This window comes from Rousettus aegyptiacus, unplaced genomic scaffold (genome assembly GCF_014176215.1).
Source record: "Rousettus aegyptiacus isolate mRouAeg1 unplaced genomic scaffold, mRouAeg1.p scaffold_m13_p_6, whole genome shotgun sequence".
Taxonomy (NCBI): domain Eukaryota; kingdom Metazoa; phylum Chordata; class Mammalia; order Chiroptera; family Pteropodidae; genus Rousettus; species Rousettus aegyptiacus.
The window spans coordinates 68,619,488-68,643,955 of record NW_023416309.1 but is presented as its reverse complement, the minus strand read 5'-3'; the positions used below and the strand labels follow the sequence as shown (position 1 = coordinate 68,643,955).

General features: G+C 34.6%; 1 protein-coding gene across 2 annotated transcripts in view; it reads right to left on the bottom strand.

The window, feature by feature from the left end:
• Positions 1–1,307: 1,307 nt before the first annotated feature.
• Positions 1,308–24,468, bottom strand: part of HS3ST3A1 (heparan sulfate-glucosamine 3-sulfotransferase 3A1) — an 88,227-nt gene continuing 65,066 nt past the window's right edge. Inside the window, exons 2-3 of one of the 2 annotated variants that reach the window (XM_016161182.2) lie at positions 7,037–7,174; positions 1,308–4,137 (exon numbers count right to left, since the gene is read on the bottom strand). In XM_016161182.2, the coding sequence (XP_016016668.1) occupies positions 3,516–4,137; positions 7,037–7,174 (760 nt within the window). In that variant the 3' untranslated portion in view covers positions 1,308–3,515. The remainder of the gene's footprint in view (positions 4,138–7,036; positions 7,175–24,468) is intronic. The other variant, XM_016161192.2, reaches the window with a different exon arrangement.

The window sequence follows — 24,468 nt, the reverse complement described above, 5'->3', positions numbered from 1 at the left end:
AGACCTGGTTCAGACACTCACAAGCTGTGACTATTTTACTTCTTATATTGGGAACTCCAGCACCACTAACATTTTGGGTGGGGTACTTCTTTGTTGTGAGGGCTCTTCTGTGCATTATAAGATGTTTTAATGGTATCCCTGGCATCTATCCACTATCAGCACCTTACACTCTACCACCCTTGGGACAACCAAAGTATCTCCAGACATGACCCTGGGAGGCAAAATAATCTTTTGTTGAGAATCACTGTCTGAAGGATTAGTTTCATCATCTGTCAAGTGGAATTAATGAGAGTAGAGAGGTGCTACTTGTGTAAGGTGAAATGTTGCATTTGAAAGGTTAATCTGCTACATGTATATAAAGTATTATTTTTATAGACTGCTACATGTATATAAGGTATTATTTTTATTTTTATTTATTTGTTTATACCCTGAATTTTATATATCTTCATGAGTAATTTGGCAGATCTCAGCAGACAAAACAGGATGAATGTGTTTAGGGAAAATTTATCTTCTTTATAAATGCAAAATCAAGAATTAAGAATTTACAGAAACATCAATGTTTTCAACTCAGGCATAACCAGCTAAAGAAAGGATTCAATGCTAAATGGGGATTTAATTCACATTACATTTGAGGTTTATTCTAACATTAAAGATCTTTGAAAATAAGAATAGAGTAGAATTAATACTCCTAGAGTAATTAACATCCGTTCTCTAGAAGCTTATTAATTCCAGGTTAACGGAATAAAATTAATGTTCCTGAAAAGTTACTAAGTATCTAGAAAATTTATAGGTATAGAGTTATCAGTCAACACTTAGCTACTGAGCAGTGTTACAAGATTGGGAGCTATCTGGAGAAATTATACACCGTAGACATGGCCTCAAAAGCAAACTGCTCAGAAAGAAGCTGTGGATCTCTGGTTGTTCTTCTGGAGAGACAATTCTTCACTTTTAATAAGAGTTAGGAGGTCATTAGGCATGACAGTGGGGCAGACAGCTTGGAGGAAGGATGGCTAAGATGTTTAAATCAAGGGCAAAGCCTATTATTTGTTGTAGCTAAATGGACAAAAGAAATCTAAGATCAAGTCCATGCATAGCAGAAGAAAGTACCACATAGAAGCAGAATTAATAAATTCCCATTCTTGAGGAACCTTAGAGTATACTGACTCTAGATTTTAATACATTTTATGGGATCTATAATTTCTAACACCTTTATGAAATCTTAGAAGATTTTCCTGGAGTGCTGTTTAGTCATTCATTTTTAAAAATAATATGAAGAACAATAACAAAAAGTCTACATGAAGAAGAGGTCCTTTGCACTCAATTTTGTTTTTATTATTATTATTATTATTTCTTAACACAAAAAGGTGAAGACTGCCGAATACAATTGTTAGACGCATTTGTTCCCTTGTGCAAACTTCTTTTGCATAATGCCAAGTAAATGCTTATAAGAGAATCAGAAGCACAAACAAAAATGAGTTAAGAGAAAAGATGAAAAAAATTTAATGTAACTATCCTGTTCCTGGTAGTGATGATTCAAGTAGAACAAAAAATCTGCGGCATAGGAAAATTAAGGGGAGAAAATCTGCTGGAAAAAGGGACCTGAATTTGGGGTTTACTTAACTCCCAAAGCTGGAAATTAATAAAATAGAGCCAAAGATTTTGAGCAATGATGAAATACCTAGAAATTAAAATTACTTTTGTCCATTGTTTTAATCCTACGTTAGCCTTCTCAAGAAATATTTACTTTACCTGATTCAATCTCTATGCAAATGCAGAGTTATACTGCGTATTTAAAACAAATTTAGTTTCTTTTAATTGACAACATTGGAGAAGAAAAAAGCATTATTTTAGAATACTGGAGTCCTTTAACTTTTGGCAGATATAGAAAACTTACATGGGATAGAAGACATTTTCCTCTTGGGTTTAAACCTGTAATAAGATGTTGCTGACAGTCGAATTATCCATGTTTTATATATTTCATGTATATGTGCTCCTCTCTAAACCAATTAAATTCCCATTAATGCTAATCTTGTTACTGCCCACTTCAAGAGGAAAGGAATACTCTTAATCAACAATTGATTTATTTGAACTATTTAAATGGGAGATGGGTAGAAACAGATGGGAGAAAAGGAAAACCACCATTTTAACCTCATTTGCATTTCTGAGAATATTTCCCAATTATTAATGAATATTGGGTTATAATTGGTATAAATAGGAAATGGAGAAAAATAAAGTGTCAAGGTGATAGTCTTCCATCAGTGAAAAAATAAGGGCATTATAAATGAGATGTTTATTGCTATATTTTTAGTACTAGCTCCAAGGTTAGTAATGAGATATTACAAGGAACAGATTTTCTTTGCTAAAAAAGAGGTAAAGAAAAATAATATTCATACTTGTAAGCTCTTAGAGATATGGGATTTTATTAAATAAAAAAAGGACAGTCAAAACAACAAATAAGTTGTGTTCTGCCACACCTTCTCCTGTTGCTAGTGTGACTGTCCATCTTGTTTTGATATAAGAATCCAATAAATTTTGTCAGCTTCAGTCAAGCCAAAGTTTCCGTATCTTAGGGTACTTTAACAAGCCAAGATTTGCTCTTAAAAGATGTTATGTTCAGATTTGAGTGGTTTCCTTAAGCACACTTGTAGTGTGACTGAGTGCCAGTGGGCTAGCCTGGAACTTAGAAGGCAAGAAGAAATACTCTCTGTTCCATCTAGATCATCTCCAAACTAGCTAACCATTTTTAGAAGTACAGATGTCTCTTACTTCCCATCCTCCTAGAAAAAGTGACATAAAATAACGGATGACTAAAAGACTGGGTTTTGTCCGGGGCTCACCATCTGGCTTTAAGATATTATTTAACCTCCCTGAGACTCAGTTTCTTGGTCTGTAAAATGTGGATTATAATCTCTATGTACCATGTTCTAATACCATATAGTTGTGTAAGGATAAAAAAATGTTTTATTTGAAAGCACTGTGATAATCCAAGTGGTGTACAAACATACAGTATTATTAATTTGGAAACATTTAAAAAAAAGTAGGGCACAAGAAAAAAAATTAAAGGGATAAAAACAAGGATAGATTTCACTTTTATCTGGGCCTTGTGTGTGTGTGTGTGGTGTGTGTGTGAAAGAGAGAGAGAGAGAGAGAGAGAGAGAGAGAGAGAGAGAGAGAGAGAGAGAGGTGGAAGAAAGAGATTGATTTATACTCAGGATTTACTTAAATTTTAATGGCAACTCATGCTCATACTTTATAATAATTATGTATATAAAATATAAAATAAAAATTGAAAATTGAAAGTGTTTAGATGAGTAAAATTTTTTTTGTTGCTTATTCAAATATTTGGTTTCAGTTAAACATGAAGATGGGAGTGGTGGTGAGAACAATCTCAATGTTCATTGAAAAAAATACTGAAACAAATATTTTCAGCACAAATATTAAACAGCCTTTTCTCTACCGATTGGTAAAAAAATATATTATATTATGATTTTTTTTTTTCTTTTTAAATTATACTGTTATCCATCCCAGCCAAAGTCGTGCCCCGTCATCTGGTAGAACTTGAGGTTGAAAGGCCGGTAGAACTCCCGCAGTCTCTGCACCACCTCGTGGTCGATCTCAGGATGTGTCCTGCCTTTGGTTTTGCCCAGGCAGTGGGGTTTGCTGCTACCCTCGGCCTTCTTCAGGCAGGGGAAGCCCTTGGTCTTGTTGAAGTAGAAGTGCTTGTCCGTGATGATTCTCTTGAGGCCCAGGAAATCCTGCACGCGGCCCAGCTCACCGGCTGGGTCGCTGATGAGATGCTCGCCGCTCACGAAGAGCATCTGGCCAATGGGGAAGTGGCGCAGCCAGTGCTCCAGGTGCTTGGCGTAGATGCCGATCTGGATGGCGCTCCATGATGTGTCAATGAGGCCCGTGGTTCTGTTTTTGAAGGTCAAGCTCTCGAAGGTGGGAATATCAGGCCTCTTGGAGAGCGTCTGCGTGTAGTCCGAGATGGCTCTGGTCACCGGGTCGCGCACCACTACGATAAGCTTGGTGTCCTTGGACATGGCCGAGATGCGCGCGGGCGCCTCCCGGGTAACAAAGTAACTGGGCGTCTTCTCCATGGTGATCTGTCCTTCCAGGGTTCTGGGCATCAGGTCCCTGAGAAAAGCCAAAAAAGCATGTTAAGGCCTGAAAACTGACCGACTTATCCTGATTTCAACAGCTCATTCCTAGGAGACAGAATGTAACACAAATTCTGGAGCCAGACTGCCTGAGTTGCAATTGCAACTCTCCTAATTATAAGATGTGTGACTGCAGAAAAGTTGCATAAACAAACTGCACCTCTGGTTCCTTGTGTATTTAATGGAAAATAATAATAATAATACTGATCTAATATGATTGTCGTGATGATTAAAAGAGTTAATATACCCCAATTATATAGCACAGAATAAATGCTATATAATTTTTATTTTTTATTATCAACTCACAATGCTGTAAGAAAATAACCTTGATTGAATTCTTTAGGCGAATTAAAATATTGTAATAAACACAATCATACTGCTATGAGATAGTTTTAAAACGTCCTGAGCCCTTTCTGCAATTCTCTTATAAACAAAACAATTATATTTAAAAAAATATCATAGTATGTTACACAAAATACTTCTCTTTATAATTGTGGAATTTTCCTGTAACAAACAAGATGTTAAATAATTCATCTTTTATCAATAATTTGAAATGCCATCATTATAATATTAAAAAAATCCCATTGGAATCTCAATGGAGCAGATATTGCTACCCAGTTCAAGTATGCTTTCCTACTGAGAGTGGATGGTCAATCAAAAAATATGAGCAGGGGAACAAAAAAATATGAGCAAGACAGGTAAAATCTACTTACTCTTCCAACTTAAGTGTACTGTCACTAAATCCACTATTTATTTGAAATATGTATTATATATATATTTCTATTATTAAGGCAAGGCACTGTTTTCTAATTCCAAGTTTTGTAAGAAATAGATGTTGCTCAAATCAATATTAAAATAAATATATTTTGGGGATTTACAATGACTAAATGTGTTTTGTCTTTTGATCCATCCATAAGAAGAATCAAACTTATAAATATCTTTATACGGGATTCGCTTTTATTCCTGGAATGAACTTTATTTGATTATGATATATTATTCTTTTAATGTCATCCTAGATTTGATCAATCTTTATTTTGTTTTGGATTTTTCATCTATATTCATTAATGAGGTGTTTTCTGTAGTTTCTCTCTTGATTAATAGCTTAATCAATTGTTAGAATATGAATTATTCTACAAACAAAATGAGTCGAGAAATGTTTCATATTATTCTGCATTCTAGGGAAATTTAAGTAGCAAAATAATTTTATATTTTTTCAAAATTTAATAGGCGTCACCTACAAAGCCCTTTAACACTAGCACTTTCAGGCATGAGGGTAGCAAAGGAAGTAGAAACTTTAAATCTCTTTTTAGTTTCTTCTACGGTTATTTTTATTATTATTATTATTATTTTATTTTTGGTAATACTATATCTTGTCTCATGTCAATTTTGGCAATTCATATTTTTCTAAAAATCACCCAATTGAGTAGTTGAAGTTATTCTCAATTGTAATTTTGTGTTTTCTGCCTTCCTTCCTGCTTTCTAGGTTAGATTATCTTTATTAATTCGCTAATTTGCCTTTTAGCTTTTTAATGCCCCCTTTATTCTTTTTCTAGTTTTGCTTTGTTATTCTTCCAATTTATTGGGCTTACTTAATTTGTTTTCAATCTCTCTTCTCAAGAAATAAAAGCATTTGAGGCTACAATTTTTCCTTAAAGTACAGACTTGGTCAAATTCCACAAGTTTTGATATGTACTGTTGTCATTTTCATAACTTCATAAATATTTTGGAATTGAATTTTACATGTTAAATTTCCTATTTGGTCCAGGCATTACCTAGAATTACTTCTTTTTCAATTTGTAATTCTAATGGTTGATTTGGTATGCTTTTTTTGGGGGGGGGGAGCAGGGTAATTTTGTTATTAATTTCTATTTTGCTTTTGTAATAAAAAAGTACTTTGTGTTGTGTGTTTGCCTTTGTTCACTTCCTATAATTTAGTTAATTCTATATTATTTGCTAGCTATATATTATGAAAAATTTCAAACATACACAAAAATATAACATAAATCTCATGTGCCTTATATCCAGCTTCAAAAACTAACTACTGACATTTTCATTTCATTCATAACTTTTCCATTTCTAATTCCCCACCATCCCAAATGGATTTCTTTGAAGTCTATCTCATACACTTTATCAATCGTTTCTTAAACATTCTGGTTCCCATCTGTATTGTATCTGGCATGAATTCAACATTTATGGCAATCTGGTAGCACTGACACTGCCTTAGTTTAATGATGATTCAGGTTTTCTCCCATTTTGTTTTCTTTGATATTGCAGTAAGGTTATCTTTACTTTTTTTTTTTTTTTCGTAAGGGGCAAATGATAATAGATGTCTGACAGCTATTGGTTTTTTTGTTGTTGTTGTTTGTTTCATTTTTTTTTTAAATATGAAATTCTTTTTCCAAAAGAACTTTTAATGTGCTCTATTTTCCATTTCTTAAATATACCTTAAGGTCCAGGTAAGATTAAGCAAAGACCAGAGAGTTCAGTGTTGACACAAGAGAGACACAGATTGTTATGACTCTTTATGCAACACTAGTGCCACTGTGTGCCATGATTTCACAGATTTTGTCACTGTGTGCCTCTCTTGAAAGACTTGAGAAATTGGCTAGGCGATCTTACTCTGGAACCTTAGGTTAAATTTTATAAGATAAGCCGGGAGATCTATCAAGAAGTTGTTGGAATATCTCAGTGAGGGACATTTGATCAAATGTGTGAAAAAGTTTTGGACTGTTAAAGCAAACATCACTACAGTGATAAGAAAGAGTATTTGTTGATTTTTAAAAAAAGTCAGCTTTCTTATATCCTTTCCTAGAATCTGTGACTTTCAACTACTCAACTTTACTCATATTTTGGCCAGTAAAATAGAGCTAACGTACTTCACTTGGGAGCTACTGATTAGTAATCTCAGCTTTCTTTTCCTCTGTCTCTGGGGGAATGCACAGATCCCCAGTAGCCTTTTGGGAGAGATTAAAGCTGCAGATTGTGCCAGGCCAGAGGAAATACTACTAATATCTCTGAAAAAAAAAAAAAGAAACCATATTTTAAATTACCTCAATAGAGTAGGAAAAGTAGCTATCCAAAAGAGGAGGAGTTTGAAGAGGAAACAGCTAAAATAGGATTTCAGAAGAAAAACACATTAATTACTGTCAAGTACAGGATGAGGAAAGCTGACTTGTTTAGCATGGGGTAGGTTGGGGAGTTGAGGTTAACTATAATCTGCCTGCAAGCTATTTTTTTAAAAAATGAAAAAGTGATAGTCTAAATAAAGCCTTAATTAAGCTTACATTGTAGAAAAATGTTACTTTGCAAATGACTCACAACCATTTTTCTTAAAATAGCAATATGTCTTTTAATTTCTTTGTTCATTTTCTTATTGCAATTTGAATTTTAATGTTCCAAAAAGAGTTTACCTCTCACATAAAATAAAATACACATGTAATTTGGAATACCATATTTTAAAGTGTTTAAGAGAATTTAGAAATTGTCTTTCCTTACCCAAGTGGAGCATATACTATGGCTCTACTCTGTGTAAGGGCTTGGGCCTGAGATGAGAAATGAAAGGACCCTACCAGTATTATAAGAGCTTTGCAGAAATACCAGACAGGCTATGGGAACAGAAAGATGTGTGTAATGAGAAGACATATGATGTTTGCCTGAAGACAGAAAAAGTTGGGGTGGGAAGTGAGAAATTCAATTGAACAATAGAGGGATAGATCCTAGGAGGCCTTAATTTCCAAGATAACATTGTAGGCTATTCTAAAATTTCAGAAAAGGATTTGAAGACATTTATAATAAGTATGGGAATGGAGAAATGAGTAGAAACCAGGATTATGAGAAAAAATTAGAGAAGCTTATTTGTTTTCCCCTGAAAAAGACAAGGATAAGAAGGGATTTCACAAGTAAATTAAAAATTTTTACAAGATGAGTTGCATATATTTGCTCTTTGTCCCTATAAAACACAACGAGAATTCACAACAACCAAAAAGTAGAAGCAATCCAAGTGTCCATATGTGTATGAATAGACAAACAAAATGTGATATATATATACATACAGTAGATTACTATTTGTACATACAAAGGAAGGGAATTCTGACACATATTGCAACATAGATGAACTCTGAAGACTTTATACAAGTGAAATAAACCAGTCACAGAAGGACAGTTACCAATTCCAGACTATGAGGTACCTAGAGGAGTCAAATTCATACACAGAAAGTCAGATGGTGGCTGCAGGGGCTGGGAGGAGGGAAGATGGGAACCTGCTTACGGAATATAGAGTTTTAATTTTGTGAGATAAAAAGAGTTTTGATGATTGATTACTTAACAATGTAAATGTACTTAACATTACTGAACACTTAAAAATGGTTAAATAGTAAATTTTACATTATGCCTACTTTACCATAATTTATTTAAAAAAGAACTCCTTAAGAAGACAAAAGTTTCAATTGCATCAATAGAATTTAGTTAGACAAAGGAGTCTTTTTGGCTATGCAGGTAATTAAACATTAGTACAAGGTACTGAAGGAGGCTGCAGTTTTTCTTTCCTCTTGCTAGACAAAGGGGAATATAAGAATTTATGAAGTTTTGGTGGAGCTATGTAAAATTAGAAGATGAAGCCTGTGTCTTGTATTTGCCTATTGCCAGTTGGGTGACCATGAACTGGTCATTTAACCTCTCAAATCTCAGTTTACTCACCTCGCCAGAAAAATCCAGCCACAGGTTTGGGAAATCTGGATTGTAAATGGAGTGTGGGCATGACCATTATTATAGGGATTATTCCAAGCACTCTTCTTAAGAAAGCGACACCTGGTGTTCAGAATCTCCAACTGCCAGGAGAACCCCATTTGGTGCAGGTAACTGGGGCCCAGAGATGAGAGACCCTCCAGCATGTCCCTGGGACAACTACACACCTGTCCGTTTCAGGCCTCCTATGTATACATACAGAGTGAGAAAAGCTTATTTGAGAGCCATGAGCTAGCAAAACCAAGTTCTTTGAAAGGACAGATACTGGCTTGTTATGGTGTGAGAGAGGTGAGCTCAGTTTTTAAGGAGAATCAATGTCCTCCTATGCAATGTGGTATAGTTGTGCCAAGAAGGAATCAGTTTGGTAAAATTCCATCTGATTCAAGACTTTGTTCCACCTCGGTGTCCTGGGGATTTAATTTTGGATATGATCAGTCACAATGGGATAAATTCTATGGGCCTAGAGTTATTTGAGCCACTCTCTATGGTGTGGGAAATATTATGGCTAAGTAGGAACCATGATAGAACCGATAACTAGTTTGTTCTTTTCTACTTGAGCCTGAAATCAAGTGGGTAGTTTATGGTATGAGTACTAGACGACACAGAGGAATTTTCCACTTCCATACTGCCGACAGGACAGGTTCGCTTCCAGGGTTGTGCCCCACTGACAAGGCCTCCCTCAGAGGAAAATGGCCCACTACTCTAGCACTGTCTGCACCACCACCACTTTTATGGGAAGGGGTACCACCCAGAGGTAGCCCTCAATGGCACTCAACAACACATATTCATAATGTCTATAACACATCAAGAAAGTACAAAAAAGGAACCTACCTCATGTACTTTATCTTTCTTGTCCCTTTGGGCCATTTCCCCTGAATTTCCACTGCCCTTATATTGTCTTCTTGCTCCCCCACCTGCCCACTGGAACTGCTACTGGCTCTCTCTGGACGTTCTTCTTCCTAAGATATTATCCTTCCCCACTGTACTTTTAATAATAATGTTCGGTCAATTGGTTATTCATATAGAAAAATAATTCTTAATCTCTTACCATATACAAATAATAAAGGTTTTGAAAGGAAACTTAGGTGAACATCTTAACAATTTCTAATGGAGACAAAGATTTCTTAAATTTTTAAAAGAGTAATCATTAAGAAAGTAATGATGAATTGGACTATATTAAAAACAGAAACTGTTAATTAAATGATATCATTAAGAGAGTGAAAAGGCAAGCCTCAGAATGGGAGGAAATTTTTATAATATATATGCCCGAGAAACTATTTATAACCATAATATATAAAGAGTTCCTATGAAGCAATAAGTGTATATAGAAACAGTCAATAAATGTATGAAAAGGTGCTGAACTTCATTAGTCATCAGGGAAATGAATGTTAAAACACAATGGATGCCCTATTATGACACACTCACTTGAGTGGCTAGTATAAAAGCCACAGAGAATTCTGAGTATGGGTGAGGATGAGGAACAACTGGTTCTCTGTTGTTTTGGGTGTAAACTGGCATGGTGACTTTAGAAAACTGTTCGCACCCTCTACCAAAGCTGACCACGTTCATATACTGTGACCCAGCAATTTCACTGCCAGGGTTATACTCATTAGAAACTGTATATATGTTCACCAAAAGACATGTTCATAAATGTTTGTAGTTAATCATAATAGGCCCAAATGCAAGCTACTCACACTTGTATATCCTTCTATTTTTGATGCTATATACACATATACATACACATATGCTTATATATAAATGTATAATTTCATATATATATACACATATATATACACATATATACACATATGTATATATATATGAACTACTATATAGAATTGGCATGAACGACTCAAAATCTGTGAATGAATCTCATACACACAATGTTAACAAACACAGCTAACCGCAGAGATTTATATACACTATAATTTCCCTTATAAAAAAGTTTAAAAACATGCAAAAACTCACCTAGAGTTATTAGATGTCAGGAGAGTGGTTACCCTTGGGGGAATGAGTCATTAAAAGGGGGAAAAAAGGGCCTCTGGAGAGATGGAAATATCCCAGTCCACGATCTAGGTGCTGGTTACACAAGTGTATCCACCTTGTGAAAAGTCATTGAGCTGTATGTCAAGACTTGTGTCCTTTTCTGAATTTTGTTATAAGTCGATAAAAGTTTACAACGTATTTAAAAAACTGACCATTTGGATATTACCTTATGTGTTCAGTATCTGTTTGATAAGTCTTTTGCTTTTTTCTTTTATGCTGTCTATTTCATATTCTTTAAGAAATTGTGCATTTCAGAAAATGGTATTTGCAGACGTGGTTCTTTAGTGTAGTGGTTAGTATGTTTGCTTTACATGCAGAATACCCTGGGTTCATGCTTCAGTGGAGCCACGATCCATGGTCTACGGCCGTGCCACCTGAATAAGTCCAATGTCTGATCTCTGAAGCTAAGCAGGGTTGGGCCTGGTTAGTACTTGTATAGGAGACCACCTAGGAAGACCAGGTGCGATAGGTATAAGTAATAATAGTTAAAAAAAGTAGTATTTGCTAAACCAACCTCATTTCTAATTTATGAAAATTCAGATCATAAAGGAAAAGAGGTTGAACTCCCATACCCAAGAATCAGTAGACCTCTCAGTGACTACTTTCCACTCGCCCTAAGGTAAGTTATCAAAACAGAAGCTGCCTAGCCTGTGTCCTCTATGCTGGGCATTGATTCTCAGGTGCTATAAGCACAGTGGTGTTCATAGTATTATAGAGCATGTGTCTCTAGAGTGTGGACACAACTATAGAGATAACTGAAGAGCACATCATGTTTGTACAGCATTTTAGCAATCGCTTTTTCATTTAATCTTTCCATAGCCATAGGGAAGATAAGGTAGATACTTTGCTCCCCATTTTTTTTTTCTGACAAAAAAAGCTGAGATTCAGAGAGGCTACTTTGCATGTACAAGCTCCCACAGTCAGTATGCAGAAGGCAATTCGTGGTTTTCTCCAAGCCTAAGACAAGTTATTTCTATTTCATAAGATAAGAGAAAGTCAACTGACAAAGACAATAGGAAAAGAACATATATAAGATGGCAAATTCAACAGATGGAGAACATGAGAACATGATTTACCTAGAGGGTAGCTGTGAAGATCCTGGAAGACCCAAACTCTGAATTAAATACAAATAAAGGAATTTGACTGCTTGTGTTGGAAAGTTGTATAAAATCAGACTGAAAAGATGATGATATAATTTATGTCAGTGATAAATCTGAGGCAATGCACAAATTAGAATGGAGCAAGAATATAATGCAGGTAGTTAAATATAACCCATTATATCCCAAGCTTGAGGAGCTAAAGACCTGGATTATTAGAGTGTTGATAGTGAGAAACTTTGAAAGGGGTAATGAGAATGAGGCAAGATAGATAGTCTAGGGAAGTCCTCTCCCCTCTAGGATAAGGCTCTGGAATTTCTCCTTTGTCCTTTGTTCAGCCCTCAGATCCAAGATAAGGATGTTCCCTCCACCCTAGAATAAGACTCTGGAATTTTTCTTTCATCCTTTGTTCAACTAACTCTCCCCATATTTTAGCTCTGGCAAGGGGAGATAAGATAAAAACAGTCCTTTCCAGCATAGATGCCATCTTAGGCCGAGACCTGACTTTTGGCTAATTATAATGTCCTTATAATGTCATCTGCATTGCACATACTACAGCTTTCATCATACACCTGATGCCATGAGAGTACTGGAAACACCAAATAAGAAAGAATGGGGAAACTGAGCTCCCCACCTACTGGGAGGAGACAACGAGGCTACTTTAGAACTAAAGTCTCTGGGCCATATGCCCCGGAAAACAAAAGCCCATAATCTAAACATCCTCAGCTGGACGAGTTCTATGTATGAGTTTGCTCGCACTCCCCTCTTAAGTGTGTACTTTCGCTTTAATAAACCTTGCCCTTTCCTACTTGATATTCGTCTTGTCCTTGAATTCCTTCTCATGGCATAAGACAAGAACCTGGTCACCGGAGCTTCGAGTTGAGTCCTCACTTGGACTTCCATCCTCATCGGGCTCTCCAGTGTCAAGAACATGAGAAATATTACAGGGAGAACTGATGTGGCTGGAGAGCCGATTTATGAAGGGAGCAAAGTAGAATTTTTCAAAGACTATCCCAAAATTTTAAAGGTGAAAAATGAGGAAAATTTTACTTAAAAAAAACAACAGTTATTTTGAGGAATGAAATAGACCCCTCTCTTTCTAAAACAAAAAAGAAATATGTTTCTCTTTTAGTAGAGTTGAGGCTAATTTTTAAAAGTTAGAGTTTCTGCTTAAGAATGCTAATGAAGACAAAAGATTGTTAGTTTAATTCTAAAGTATGGCACAGATGGATCATATATCTCCATTAAGACAACATAGCTTTATAAGCTCGAAACTGGGAACAGGAATGTGGATTCAGTCTTGACTCTGCTGTTAATAAGCTGTGTGATTTTGGGTGAATCACTTTAGTTCTCTGTGCCATGGTTTCTTCATAAGCCAAATAAGACTATTGTTCTCCATATCTCTAAGGCCTTTCTATTTCTAAGATTCAATGTATGGTGTAGGACTAATTAATTATTAATTTGCTAAATTTAAAACTCTGCACAGCCTCACACTGCTCTGTACTGAAGTGTGGCTTCACCAATCAAATTAAAAAAAAAAATTTGTGTAAATCATTAGGACAATTCTTCACCAACAGAATGGATTTAGAAATCAATGATGTCTGAAAGAATGCAGCTCAAATAATGGATGCCCAGAGAAAGTGCTGAGGTTTGTTCAAACGAAGGCTCATTTGGCATTTTCCCAGCACTTCGAGTATCAGGAAGTCCAGGAGTTGAGTGGTCTTACTGCATTTGATAATGCAGTGACTAAGGAAACCAACTCTGTCCCATGCTTCCTCTATGCCTGAAAAACCAAAATAAGATGTCATAGCTAGAAAATGAAGTGCATGGATAGGGCTAAGTTAAAAATAGATACAAGACAGCCAAGAATTCAAGTTCAGGTGCCTTAGAAAAAAACATGATGAAGACAGAAGCAAATGAACACCAACTAAGCATTTACTGTAGACTAAGATCTGATGTATTATTTCCAGCATCTCGCAATAGTGAAAAACTAGAATTATTATAATTTCAAGATTAGTTAAGAGATTCAGAGAGGTTATGTGACTGACAAAGGAACAGTAACAAGTGAAAGGGGCAGAATGAAAATCCAGATCCATTCATCTCTAAAGCACATATTCTTTCAACCTTCATAGGCACCCAGGCAATGTCAGTGGGACTCTTTTGGTTGATGTTATGGCTGTCTTTGACATTTTATCAAAACATGCATATTAAAAGCACCATTTCACTTTTCATCTCAGAGCGCAAATCATCCTACCTGGAATGTTGCAAAAAGGTAACATTTTTTTCCAATAGTGTTCTTCTTCAAGAGAAGGACATGCAACCTGGGAAAGTCCCTGAGTTGTATTGCAATGGTAATTTACCTTGAAGAATTAATAAGTCTAGCCCATGTATACATACATTTTTTTTTAGTCTATAAAACCAAACCGAACCATGTCTGATTTTGGAAGCCTTTGGCAGTAGAAAATTGTAGGAAGAACATGCTCTTCTCATAGTCACGGCATGAAGGTAGTTCCCGTGGGTCTCTCGTGGCGTGAGCCTGGAGCAGAGGAAACTGCTACAAAATTCCTGGTGCTGTTAGCCTGCTGTCCCTCGGGCCAAGCCCCAATCACACCAATATTTTTTTTTCTTCTGTTGTTATGTGAGACCCTACTCAAAACATGCTGGCAAGAAAACTCCTGTTAGTTGATTTGGCTCCTGTGAAAGAACACTTATGTTTTTTAAACTGGCTCCCAAACTGACCAAGCCTAGATGTGCAATTCTAATAATCAAACCATTGTCTAGATAAGTCAAACATCAAACTTCCAGGAAAGGCTGATACACTTCCCCATGCCAGATAGCAGACTCCTTATAAATCTCTTAATTATCAAATATAGAAAGAGAAACAGATGGTTTTTACTCTCATTAGTTTTTATGACAAAGGAAAAGAAGTTTATTTCAAGTGAGACAATGTCTGTTGGCACTCCAGGGCAGGAAAGAAAGGTCCAGGATTCCTAGTTGATAATTTTGGGAAGCTTTATAAAACGGCAGGAAATATATCTGTACTCAGGTCACAGAGAAGAGCAGTCCTGAAAGGGAAGGGGCAAGAGTTATCTTGGGTCATAAATTCAAGCAAAAATGCTTTTTGTTTGTGTTGGGTCTTAAGAGTTTCCCAAACAATCCCATAAATGATCTCATTCATTGACTTTTGGGAAATACAAAAATAGACTAATATCTTACAAGGCTCATTGCTTCAACTTCTGATTTTCTCCTTCTAGGTTTACTATATTGGGGGAACTAATGCAGTCACAAGATTTAAAATATCATTCCTAACCCTGTATACATTATTCCAAACTCTGTTTTAAAATTATGTCTGGCTCTTGGGAAATGATGTACTTCCCCCAGTGTCCTATCAAAGTGTCAAAGAATACCCACACCCCCCAAAAAAAAAACACCTAAAAATATTTTTAAAAACTAAAATTCACATTAAAACCTAATAATTTCAGAATATATAAGCCAATCAGAGCCTAAGAAACTACCTGGAAAAAGACAGGCATATCTCTCCGTACTGGATCAGTCTCTGGATTTAAGACATTATTTATGTACCATGCTTAAAAGTAACAATTATTCTTTTATCTCTTCATGCAGAACTCAACACTTGCATTATTTCAAATCTTGCACCCTTTGTGCTACTAGTGCTTCACCCTAATTCCTCACTCTAAAGTGGTAGAGAATCACAATTTAAAAAATAGTAAAAGAGTTTCAGAATAAAGCATTTCATAGACAATCATACACAAAGACAAATAAATAACACTGATAAATGAGGAAAGGGGACTTTGGTCTTACACTTTAGTAATAAGTGCCCAAAGGCCATAAAACATTAAAGGGAAAAACACCTTTGTACTAATCTAAATTTTACTTCACTTGAAGTAGTATCAAAATGACATTTTCAGATATGCAATGAGGCAAAAATAATAACATCCAGCGATGCTTAATATCTTCCTTGAGAATACCAAGGTAGTTTTCTCAACAGTGAAGTTTCACTTTAATTGAACCACAGATAAGAGCCAAATTAAAAGCTTGGGAATGAAAATGTAAGTGTATAAAATCTAAGATCTAAAACTGGTTAGAACAGAAATAAGCCCAAGTATAACTCCAAATTTGGTTATAAAAAATGATGGTAAATAAAGTTAAAATAAAATATAATTAACTTAGGATCTAAAGCCTGATATTTACAAATCCTTATGATTGTGTGTGTGTGTGTGTGTGTGTGTGTGTGTGTGTAAGAAAGAATGAGAGAATGAGAGGGAGAGAGGATGATATTAACTGATTACGAGAAATAAGGAGACAAGAGAAGAAGAGACTGAGAAGGTAGGAGAAAAAAAGAATGTGTTGGAGCAAGGAAAGTGGGAGGACTATGTTCTCCTAAGCAGCAACCCCACTAAACATTAGAACTGGGAGGAATTTTGGAAATCCCCTAATCTAGCCTCTTCATTTCACAGATGTGAGAAGATCTGAGAAATTATATGAGCCAAATGGACACAAAGCTTGGCTTCGATTTCGATTCTCCAGACCTTTGGTTCACTTTTCTTTCGATGGCTTATCATTCTGCCTTAATTCTCAAAATATAATATGAACAGGATCTGACCCATCTTGATGCTTCAAATCCCTGAAAAATAAAGCTCATCTGTGGAGGGGAAGCTCCCTTGCAGTGCTTCTGAAGCAGGAAAGTTCCATTCAATATGATCCCCGACAAAAGGAAGAAAAGTACCAGATGGGTATGTTTAACCATGTTATAATATCAACAATCTAGAAAAGGAATGTGGAATTCTTAGAGTGGGCAGGGCATGGGCTAATGATAGCCACCTCTCCCAGCTTTGTGGCTACTGCCACAGCAACCCTCCATCTACTAGCTCATCTTGGCTCCTGACAGGGGTTTTAAAAATGATTAGTTTGAGAGCTGTGCTATCAGCTTTTGTGCTACTGTGGACAGCTGCTTCAGAACAGAGCTCTCCCATCAGCCAGGAATTATCAGGTCTTTGCATATGTGCTGCGGGAGATAAGGGAAGAAGCTTGCTTTCCTTGCCTGGAAATCAACAACCTAAAGAGAGTGGAGAAGCTGAGAGAGAAACATGTTGAAGGCATAATGAGGAAAAACCTGAAATTTTGTAAAGATTCTTTGTTATATTTTGGCAATGGTGTTTTTTGTTTGTTTGTTTTCTGTTTTCTTGATTTTTTGTTCTGTTTATTATATACTGAACACAGAGTAGGTCCTAAATCACTATCTCTTTTGAGTTTAAAATAGGAAAATCCATGCGAGGCCATGATAATGCATAGTTCGGGGCCTTAGACTGATTGGGTATTCCTTCTAAAGTTTACCATCTGTACCTTGCCATCAGCTTCCCTGATTTTGGATAGCAGAAAATGATACATGATCTGTCTTACTAACATCAAAACAGAACTTCCCAAATAATCTCTCTCATCACATAAAACAAACCTCCAAAATAATGACTTCATCATAAAATGGGGCATGCAGACAAAACAAACTTCATGGAAGCAATCAATCAGTATCCATTAGACACAGTTTATCAGTGTAGCTATACCACATACCACCGTGAAGGAGAAAACACACTCTCTAGTAGGCACACAGGTAAAAAACATCAGTAGTCCCCATGGACAAGAAAAGCCATAGCTCAAAGTCCCACAATTTAGAAGGTTCCACATGACACACTGATTTATTAAAGAAACTGTCACTCAAACATTGACAATGTGCAGCCCGTAACCCTAAATATCCACTCTCTTGATCGACACTGTTCAGGCCCCAGGAAATGCTTCTGTAAACCTCTCACTTTGTGTCTTCAAAACAGAATCTGAATGCTGAGAATGAAGATGGGTTTGTGTAGCTGCCAACACTGAAGACGGGCTTTGCTTTTAGCGGGGAAGGTCTGAGTGAGGGAAATAGTGTAGAGAGAAAACAAATTACCTTACTTATGTAATGCTTCATGAGATATCATGGAATAGCTAATTGATAAAAGCTTTTGTGCATATTACTGAGAGTTTTCTTTGCACCTCCTATTACAATTCATGGTCCTGGAGGTACTCACACATTAGTACTATACCACAGTTGCACATGGAGGTGGAGTGATGTTTTGTATTATTAATCAAATGATGCTACTCAGGATGCTGTAAATATGTATGGCTAGGTGAAACCAGTAAAGCATGATACTGAATTCTTTCCACTGTCAACTCGAAGTGCATTGCAGGCTAGAATTGAAAATAGTTCTAATTTTATGAAAAACTTCAATAAGATTTAATTATAATTTTAAAAATTAATAAAAAGTCAACTTTAATTTTGATTTCAAATTTTGATATTTATTAATTATAATTTATATTTTGTCTCTGAATGTTGCTAGATAACTTGGAATACTTCAGAAGAAAAATGACTTAAAAACATGAAAATAATTTTAATTTTTATACTTACTTTGATTTACAGTTTGGACCATGACACATCTAAATTTCTACACTTTCACTTTACAAATCCTTTAGATCAAGAGTTGCTAAACTATGGCTCACAGGTGGAATCCAACTATTTTTATTATTAATGTTTTATAGAAATATAGCCATGCCCACTTACTTACAGATTGTCTATGGCTGCTTGGAACAGTAACAGCAAAGCTGAACAGTTGTGACAGAGGCCATATTGCCTATAAACTCCAAAATATTTATTATCTTGACTTTCAGAAAATGTTTGTCAACTCTTGCTAATTTAGATCATTACTGTCAATAGCAAAAAATTAATATGAAATCTTTATTGCAACATAATTAGTACTTTGTTAAAATTAAGCATGAAAAACAACCTGTACTGCCTAAGTATCTGAGCTCATGATCTGTGTGTATCTTTATTACCCATCCAAACATTACTGGCCCATCAACAGCATACTCAGTTGAGCAATAATAATTAAATCTAGTCACTTTTGGTATTCTGCTAAAACATTCAGACATATAAAAACAGTAGATTTAAACATATTTTTATGTTTTATTATTATGAAGTGATATTTACCAAAATAGGAGAACAGACTCTATTCCATTTAGCATCTTATTAGCTTGATTTATCACTTTTTAAATGTTTAGACACATGGGACTGTGGGGCCTTCATTTGTACTCTTGTCCAGAGACTTGATGATGTTCAGAGTGGGCCTGAAGAGAATGTACCAGGGCTCAGAAAAGTCATTATAAAGAGGAAAAAAAAGCAGACAGATGAGGCTCTGGTTCCAAAACAAGCCCGAAGGCCCTCAAGAATTGGACTTTCCTAATGAAGCAATTCAGGTGAACTAGGTAGTACTTCCACAGCAGAGATGTCACAGATGTACTCTCTCTACACAAAAGTTTCTCTTCTTTCAGCCCAGGAAGACAAAATATCATAGGGTGTAGGATGAGACCATGGAGAAAACAGTTGCTTTCAAACCAAACTTTTAAAAATTGTTTCAAAAATTTAAAAATTACACAAGTGAAATAAGTTCATTATAGAAGAATTAGAAAAGTCAGAGAAACACAAAATTCTGAAAAGTAAAATCACCCACCCAGCACACAGATGTAGTGTTTTAAAACATATCCACCTAGACTATTCTATGCAGATCTTTATAAATTATTTATAAAGTAGATCATTTTATAAACACATCATTTTAAATGCTTTTTTTGTGCTAAATTGGAAACATCACTCGTGATGTTGAATACACATCAACTTCATTTCAAATGACTGCGTAGTATCCCATAGATGGACGGCCATAAAGTATTCAGTGAATTCCTTATTGTTGGATACTTAGGTTGTTTCCAAAGTTAAACAATTTCATTCACATGTTTAATTATTTCCTTGAAGTTAAAATGAAAACATACGTATTTTAAAGGCTTTTGAATTGTATTACAAATTTGCCTTCTGTGAAGGTTTTTAAATTTTATCTTTGAATTTTAATATATTGTTTTTAATCTTTTATTTCTAGTTCAGTATATGTTTTCTCATGCACTTATTAATACTGAGTGTTGTTATATTATGTAATTATTGCCAATAAACATAGGAAATATTTTTTCAACATTTTAATACTTATGTTTTAAACTAGTGAGCATTGTCCCATGTATTATTAGGAAAATAAATTTTAAAGACATTTCCTGGTTTTGTATTCTTTTTAGCCTATTATTTTCTACTGGATATCTTTTTTCTTAGATTTTAAGCATTTTCTTTATATTAATTATAGTTATCCCTTTTCTGTTATGCAGCAAATATTACAGTTTATCATTTCTCATTTCCTTTTCGTTTATGGTTTTTAATTTTGTTGTTTTTAAATCTATCAGTATTTTTCTTCATGACTTTTGCATTTTATTTATGTTTTCTAAGTAAGGTCTTTCTTACCTTAATATGATATAAATAAATATCCACCTTAATTTTAATTTTATTCATTTTGTAATTAATTTTAGATAATTGCTGAGGTCGAATTCTAATTACTTTTCTTTTTTAAAGACTTATAGATAACTGTCTTTTTATCCAATATTGATATGTCACCTATTTAGTATAGTAAATTCTTATATAAACTTCATTTTGTATGTCATCTTTTTATAATGTTTGTTTATTAAGTTTCTATATTATATTCTATATTTGTTTTGGCACTAGAATAACACTCTTTTAACTACCGTAGTCTCCTAATATCTCTTAAATCAACATGAAATTGACTGTCTATTCTATTCTTAAATATTTTTTATCAAATGTGTTTTCTTCCAAATGGACTGAAAAATTATAAAATATTTGCATTAAGTCCTATTCTTTCCACCACTGGAATTGGGATTTCATAACACATACAGATTAATTTAGAAAAAAAATGGCATTTTTTTTATATTGAGTCTGTCAATCTAGGAAGATGATATAGCTTTCATTCATGCAAATTTTATTTAATGTTCCTCACTAAAGTTTTTATTTTATTTTATATTTAAGTTAATATCTAGTAAAATTGACTTTTTGGAGTATAATTCTGTGATATTCAATATGTGTATAGATTTGTATAACTCCAACCAATCAGTTCTGTCACTTCGATAATGCATTATCATTTTGTAGTTTTACCTTCCTTTCACCCCTAATCCCTGGCAAACATGGATCTGTTCTCTATCACCACAATTTTGTTTTTCTAAGAATGTCATATAAATAAAATCATATAATACATAATCTTTTGAGACTGGTTTCTTTCACTCAGCATATTGGCTTTGAGATCATTCATGCTGCCCCAAGCATCAATAGTTTGTTCTTTTCTATTGCTAAGTAGTAGCCCATTGTATGGATGTACCACAATTTGTTTACCATTTACATGTTGATGGACAATTGGGTTTGTTCCAATTTTCAGCAATTATAAATAGAACTTCTATAAATATTTGGTATAGGTTTTTGTGTAAATATAGGTGTTTAGAGCAAATAGCAAGGAGTGAAGTTGTTAGGTCATTTGATAAAATTATGTTTAACTTCATAAGAAACTGCCAAATTGTTTTAAAGAGTAGCCTTTTTCAAAAGCAATGTATGATGGTTCCATTTGCTCCACATCCTTGTCAGCACTTGATATTGTCTTTTTTTAAGCCTTTTTAATAGTGGTATCTCACAGTAATTTTAACTTACATTTTCCTAATGACCAATGATATTGAATATCTTTTTCGTTTAATTGCTTCTTTGTTGAAATATTTGTTAAAGTTATTTTTGCATTTTTTAAATTGAGTTGTTTATTTTTTTACTGTTGAGTTTTAAAGTTCTTTATGTATTCTAACTAGGAGTCCTTCATTGGATACAGAATTTGGAAATATTTTCCCAGCCTGTAGTTCATCTCATCATTCTTTTCTTTTTTTTTTTTTTTTTACTTTCATGGACTGAACTTTAATGATTAAATTTGAAGACTTCTTTTATTAGTTTGTGTGTGTATGTGAGAAAACATTTAAGTACTATTCTTTTAATAAGTTTCAATTATAAAATACAGTGTTATCAACTATGGCCACCATGTTGTACCTAAGATCCTCAGACCTTATTCATCTTATAAATGAGAGTTTTGTACCCTTGTACCAACCTCTCCCTATTTCCCCCACCATCTAGTTCCTGGCAACCACTTTTCTAATCTTCGTTTCCTTAAATTTGCTTTTTTTTTTTTAAAGATTCCACATATAAATATTATAAAGTATTTGTCTTTCTTTTAAAAATGTCTGTGAGCAATATATTTTCTTTTAACTTTGATAAAGCCCAATTTATCCATTTTCATAGATTATGCTCTTATCTCTCTAAGAATTCTTTGCCTAGCCCCAAGTCCTGAAGCTTCAGTAATATTTTTTGCAGGGAAGGTGTACATCTTATTGACATTATTTGTAAATAGTTTCTATTTTTATTACTATTTTGAATGTGAACTTGATGTTTCATTTAATCTGAATACACCTTAAAATGTTTTTTTTTAAATACAGAAATCATATTTTATACCTGGTGATTTTTTTCTTCCAATATATCAAACAGATCTATATATTTACACAGAATTATGGTTAAGTCACATTAAATGAGTCATGAGACATATGTGTGGTAGATGTTTCCATTTGTATTATCACATTATCTGTAGCCTAAAATAATATGTGAGCCTCTAAAACTACTTTAGGGGTAGGCAAGATATCTAAAATCTAGATAAAGGTATAAATATGACAGAATCCATATTCTGGCAACTTGCGCAATTATCGTGAATGAAAGATAAAGTATTATGGGTGTGTCATGATGGAGGGTCTAAGCTCAAGTACTCAAAATCTGTCTTTAGCATAGATAAGTCTGACATAGGCATGTTCTTATCAACTGAAGGCATAGGTTCTTAATCTGAGTCCCAAAGAATGAGCATCAGGAAGTAGTGAGCTCACTGTAAGTGTACGTAAAAAATGTGAACATGAGCATGTATGCATTTTTCTGAGGGAAAAGTCTGAAATTTCACCATATGTTCTAAAGACCATCTCATTTCAGGATGGTACATTCATATCCATCCTCTCATTTCAAACATATCCATTTCAGTGCACATAGTCAATAAATATTATTGAATGAATGAATAAATATTTTCTGAGTTATTATTATATAGCTACCTTTAAGACTGACCTCAAGTAAAAGATTTTTATTTAGCAAACATTTATTGAGTGCCAATTTTGTTTAAGCATGTATTAGAAAATGGAATTATGAGGACAGAAACACTGTTCCTGTTCTCAAAGACCTGACTTACCATCTAGTGGGCAGATGGGCTTATCAGCAAATGTATTTCAATGGGAGAATTACCATAATGGGAGTGTTTATTACATTCAGAGAAGGAGTACCTGAGCTGTTGAAGGAATTTAGAGATGGCTTTAAAAATATAGTGATGCTTAAGTGCAGACTAGAATGATAATGAGGATAGAGCTATAAGTGGCCTCCCATACAGTTCAATTGTATTTACTGTGAACTTGAGATATTGCACTTAGTCTGATGCAAAGGCTGACAATTACCAAGTATGCTATGTGTAGATTCACTTTATCACAGGTTAACCTGTAGTTTATCAGGGACAAGTGGGAGAGAAATGAATTCTAGAAGAAACAGTGTTTGAAGACATAGAGGTTAAGAGATTGTGGTATGTTCAGGGAACTACAAGTGGCTTAGTCTTGCTGGAGGCTAAAGTATGAGGGATTCCACATTCTTATTTCTACAGGTTCAATTTACAGAATATCAGAGTAAATATACAAATGTAAGTGGGAATCCAGTGCAGCACTATTAAAAAAAAAATCTTCCAAAGCAGGAAACAACTTAAATGTTTATAATTAGGGGATTGGATAAATCTTCTGGTACAGAATATCCATATAATGAAATATTTTTCAATATTTAAAAGATTGATTTACATCTGCTTCAAATTAAAAAAAAATCTTTAAAATAGTATAAGCCATAAAATGATAGGCTACTATCTCATATTTGTACAAACGGGCAATAAAAAACAATGCTTGTATGTTAAAACATTTTTCAGTAATTGTTAGGCTAAGTGAATTGATGGCCTGAATTCTTCAACCCACGCTCTATTTTTACCCTCTGCCATGGAGTTTGCAGCTTATTCATCATGAGTAGAATAAATGTTTACATTCCTTAATATTGAGTTCAGTCATGTGACTTGCTTTGGCCAATGGACAGCAGCAGTTGTAATACAAAAAGAGGCTTGAAAAACTTCTCATATGTTCTCCACTCATGCTCTTGTGTCTGGTCATCACTGTGAGGACATGTCTGGATAAGCCTTCTGAAGGATGAAAGACAAATGGTTGAGTCACCCAAGTTATCTTGGCAAAGACCACCCTAGATCAGCCTTCAGCCAGTTGATTCCCAAGATATGTGAGCAGACCCACAAGTCTGGAGAGACATCTGGTTGACTCACAGCTGACCACAGGCACATGAG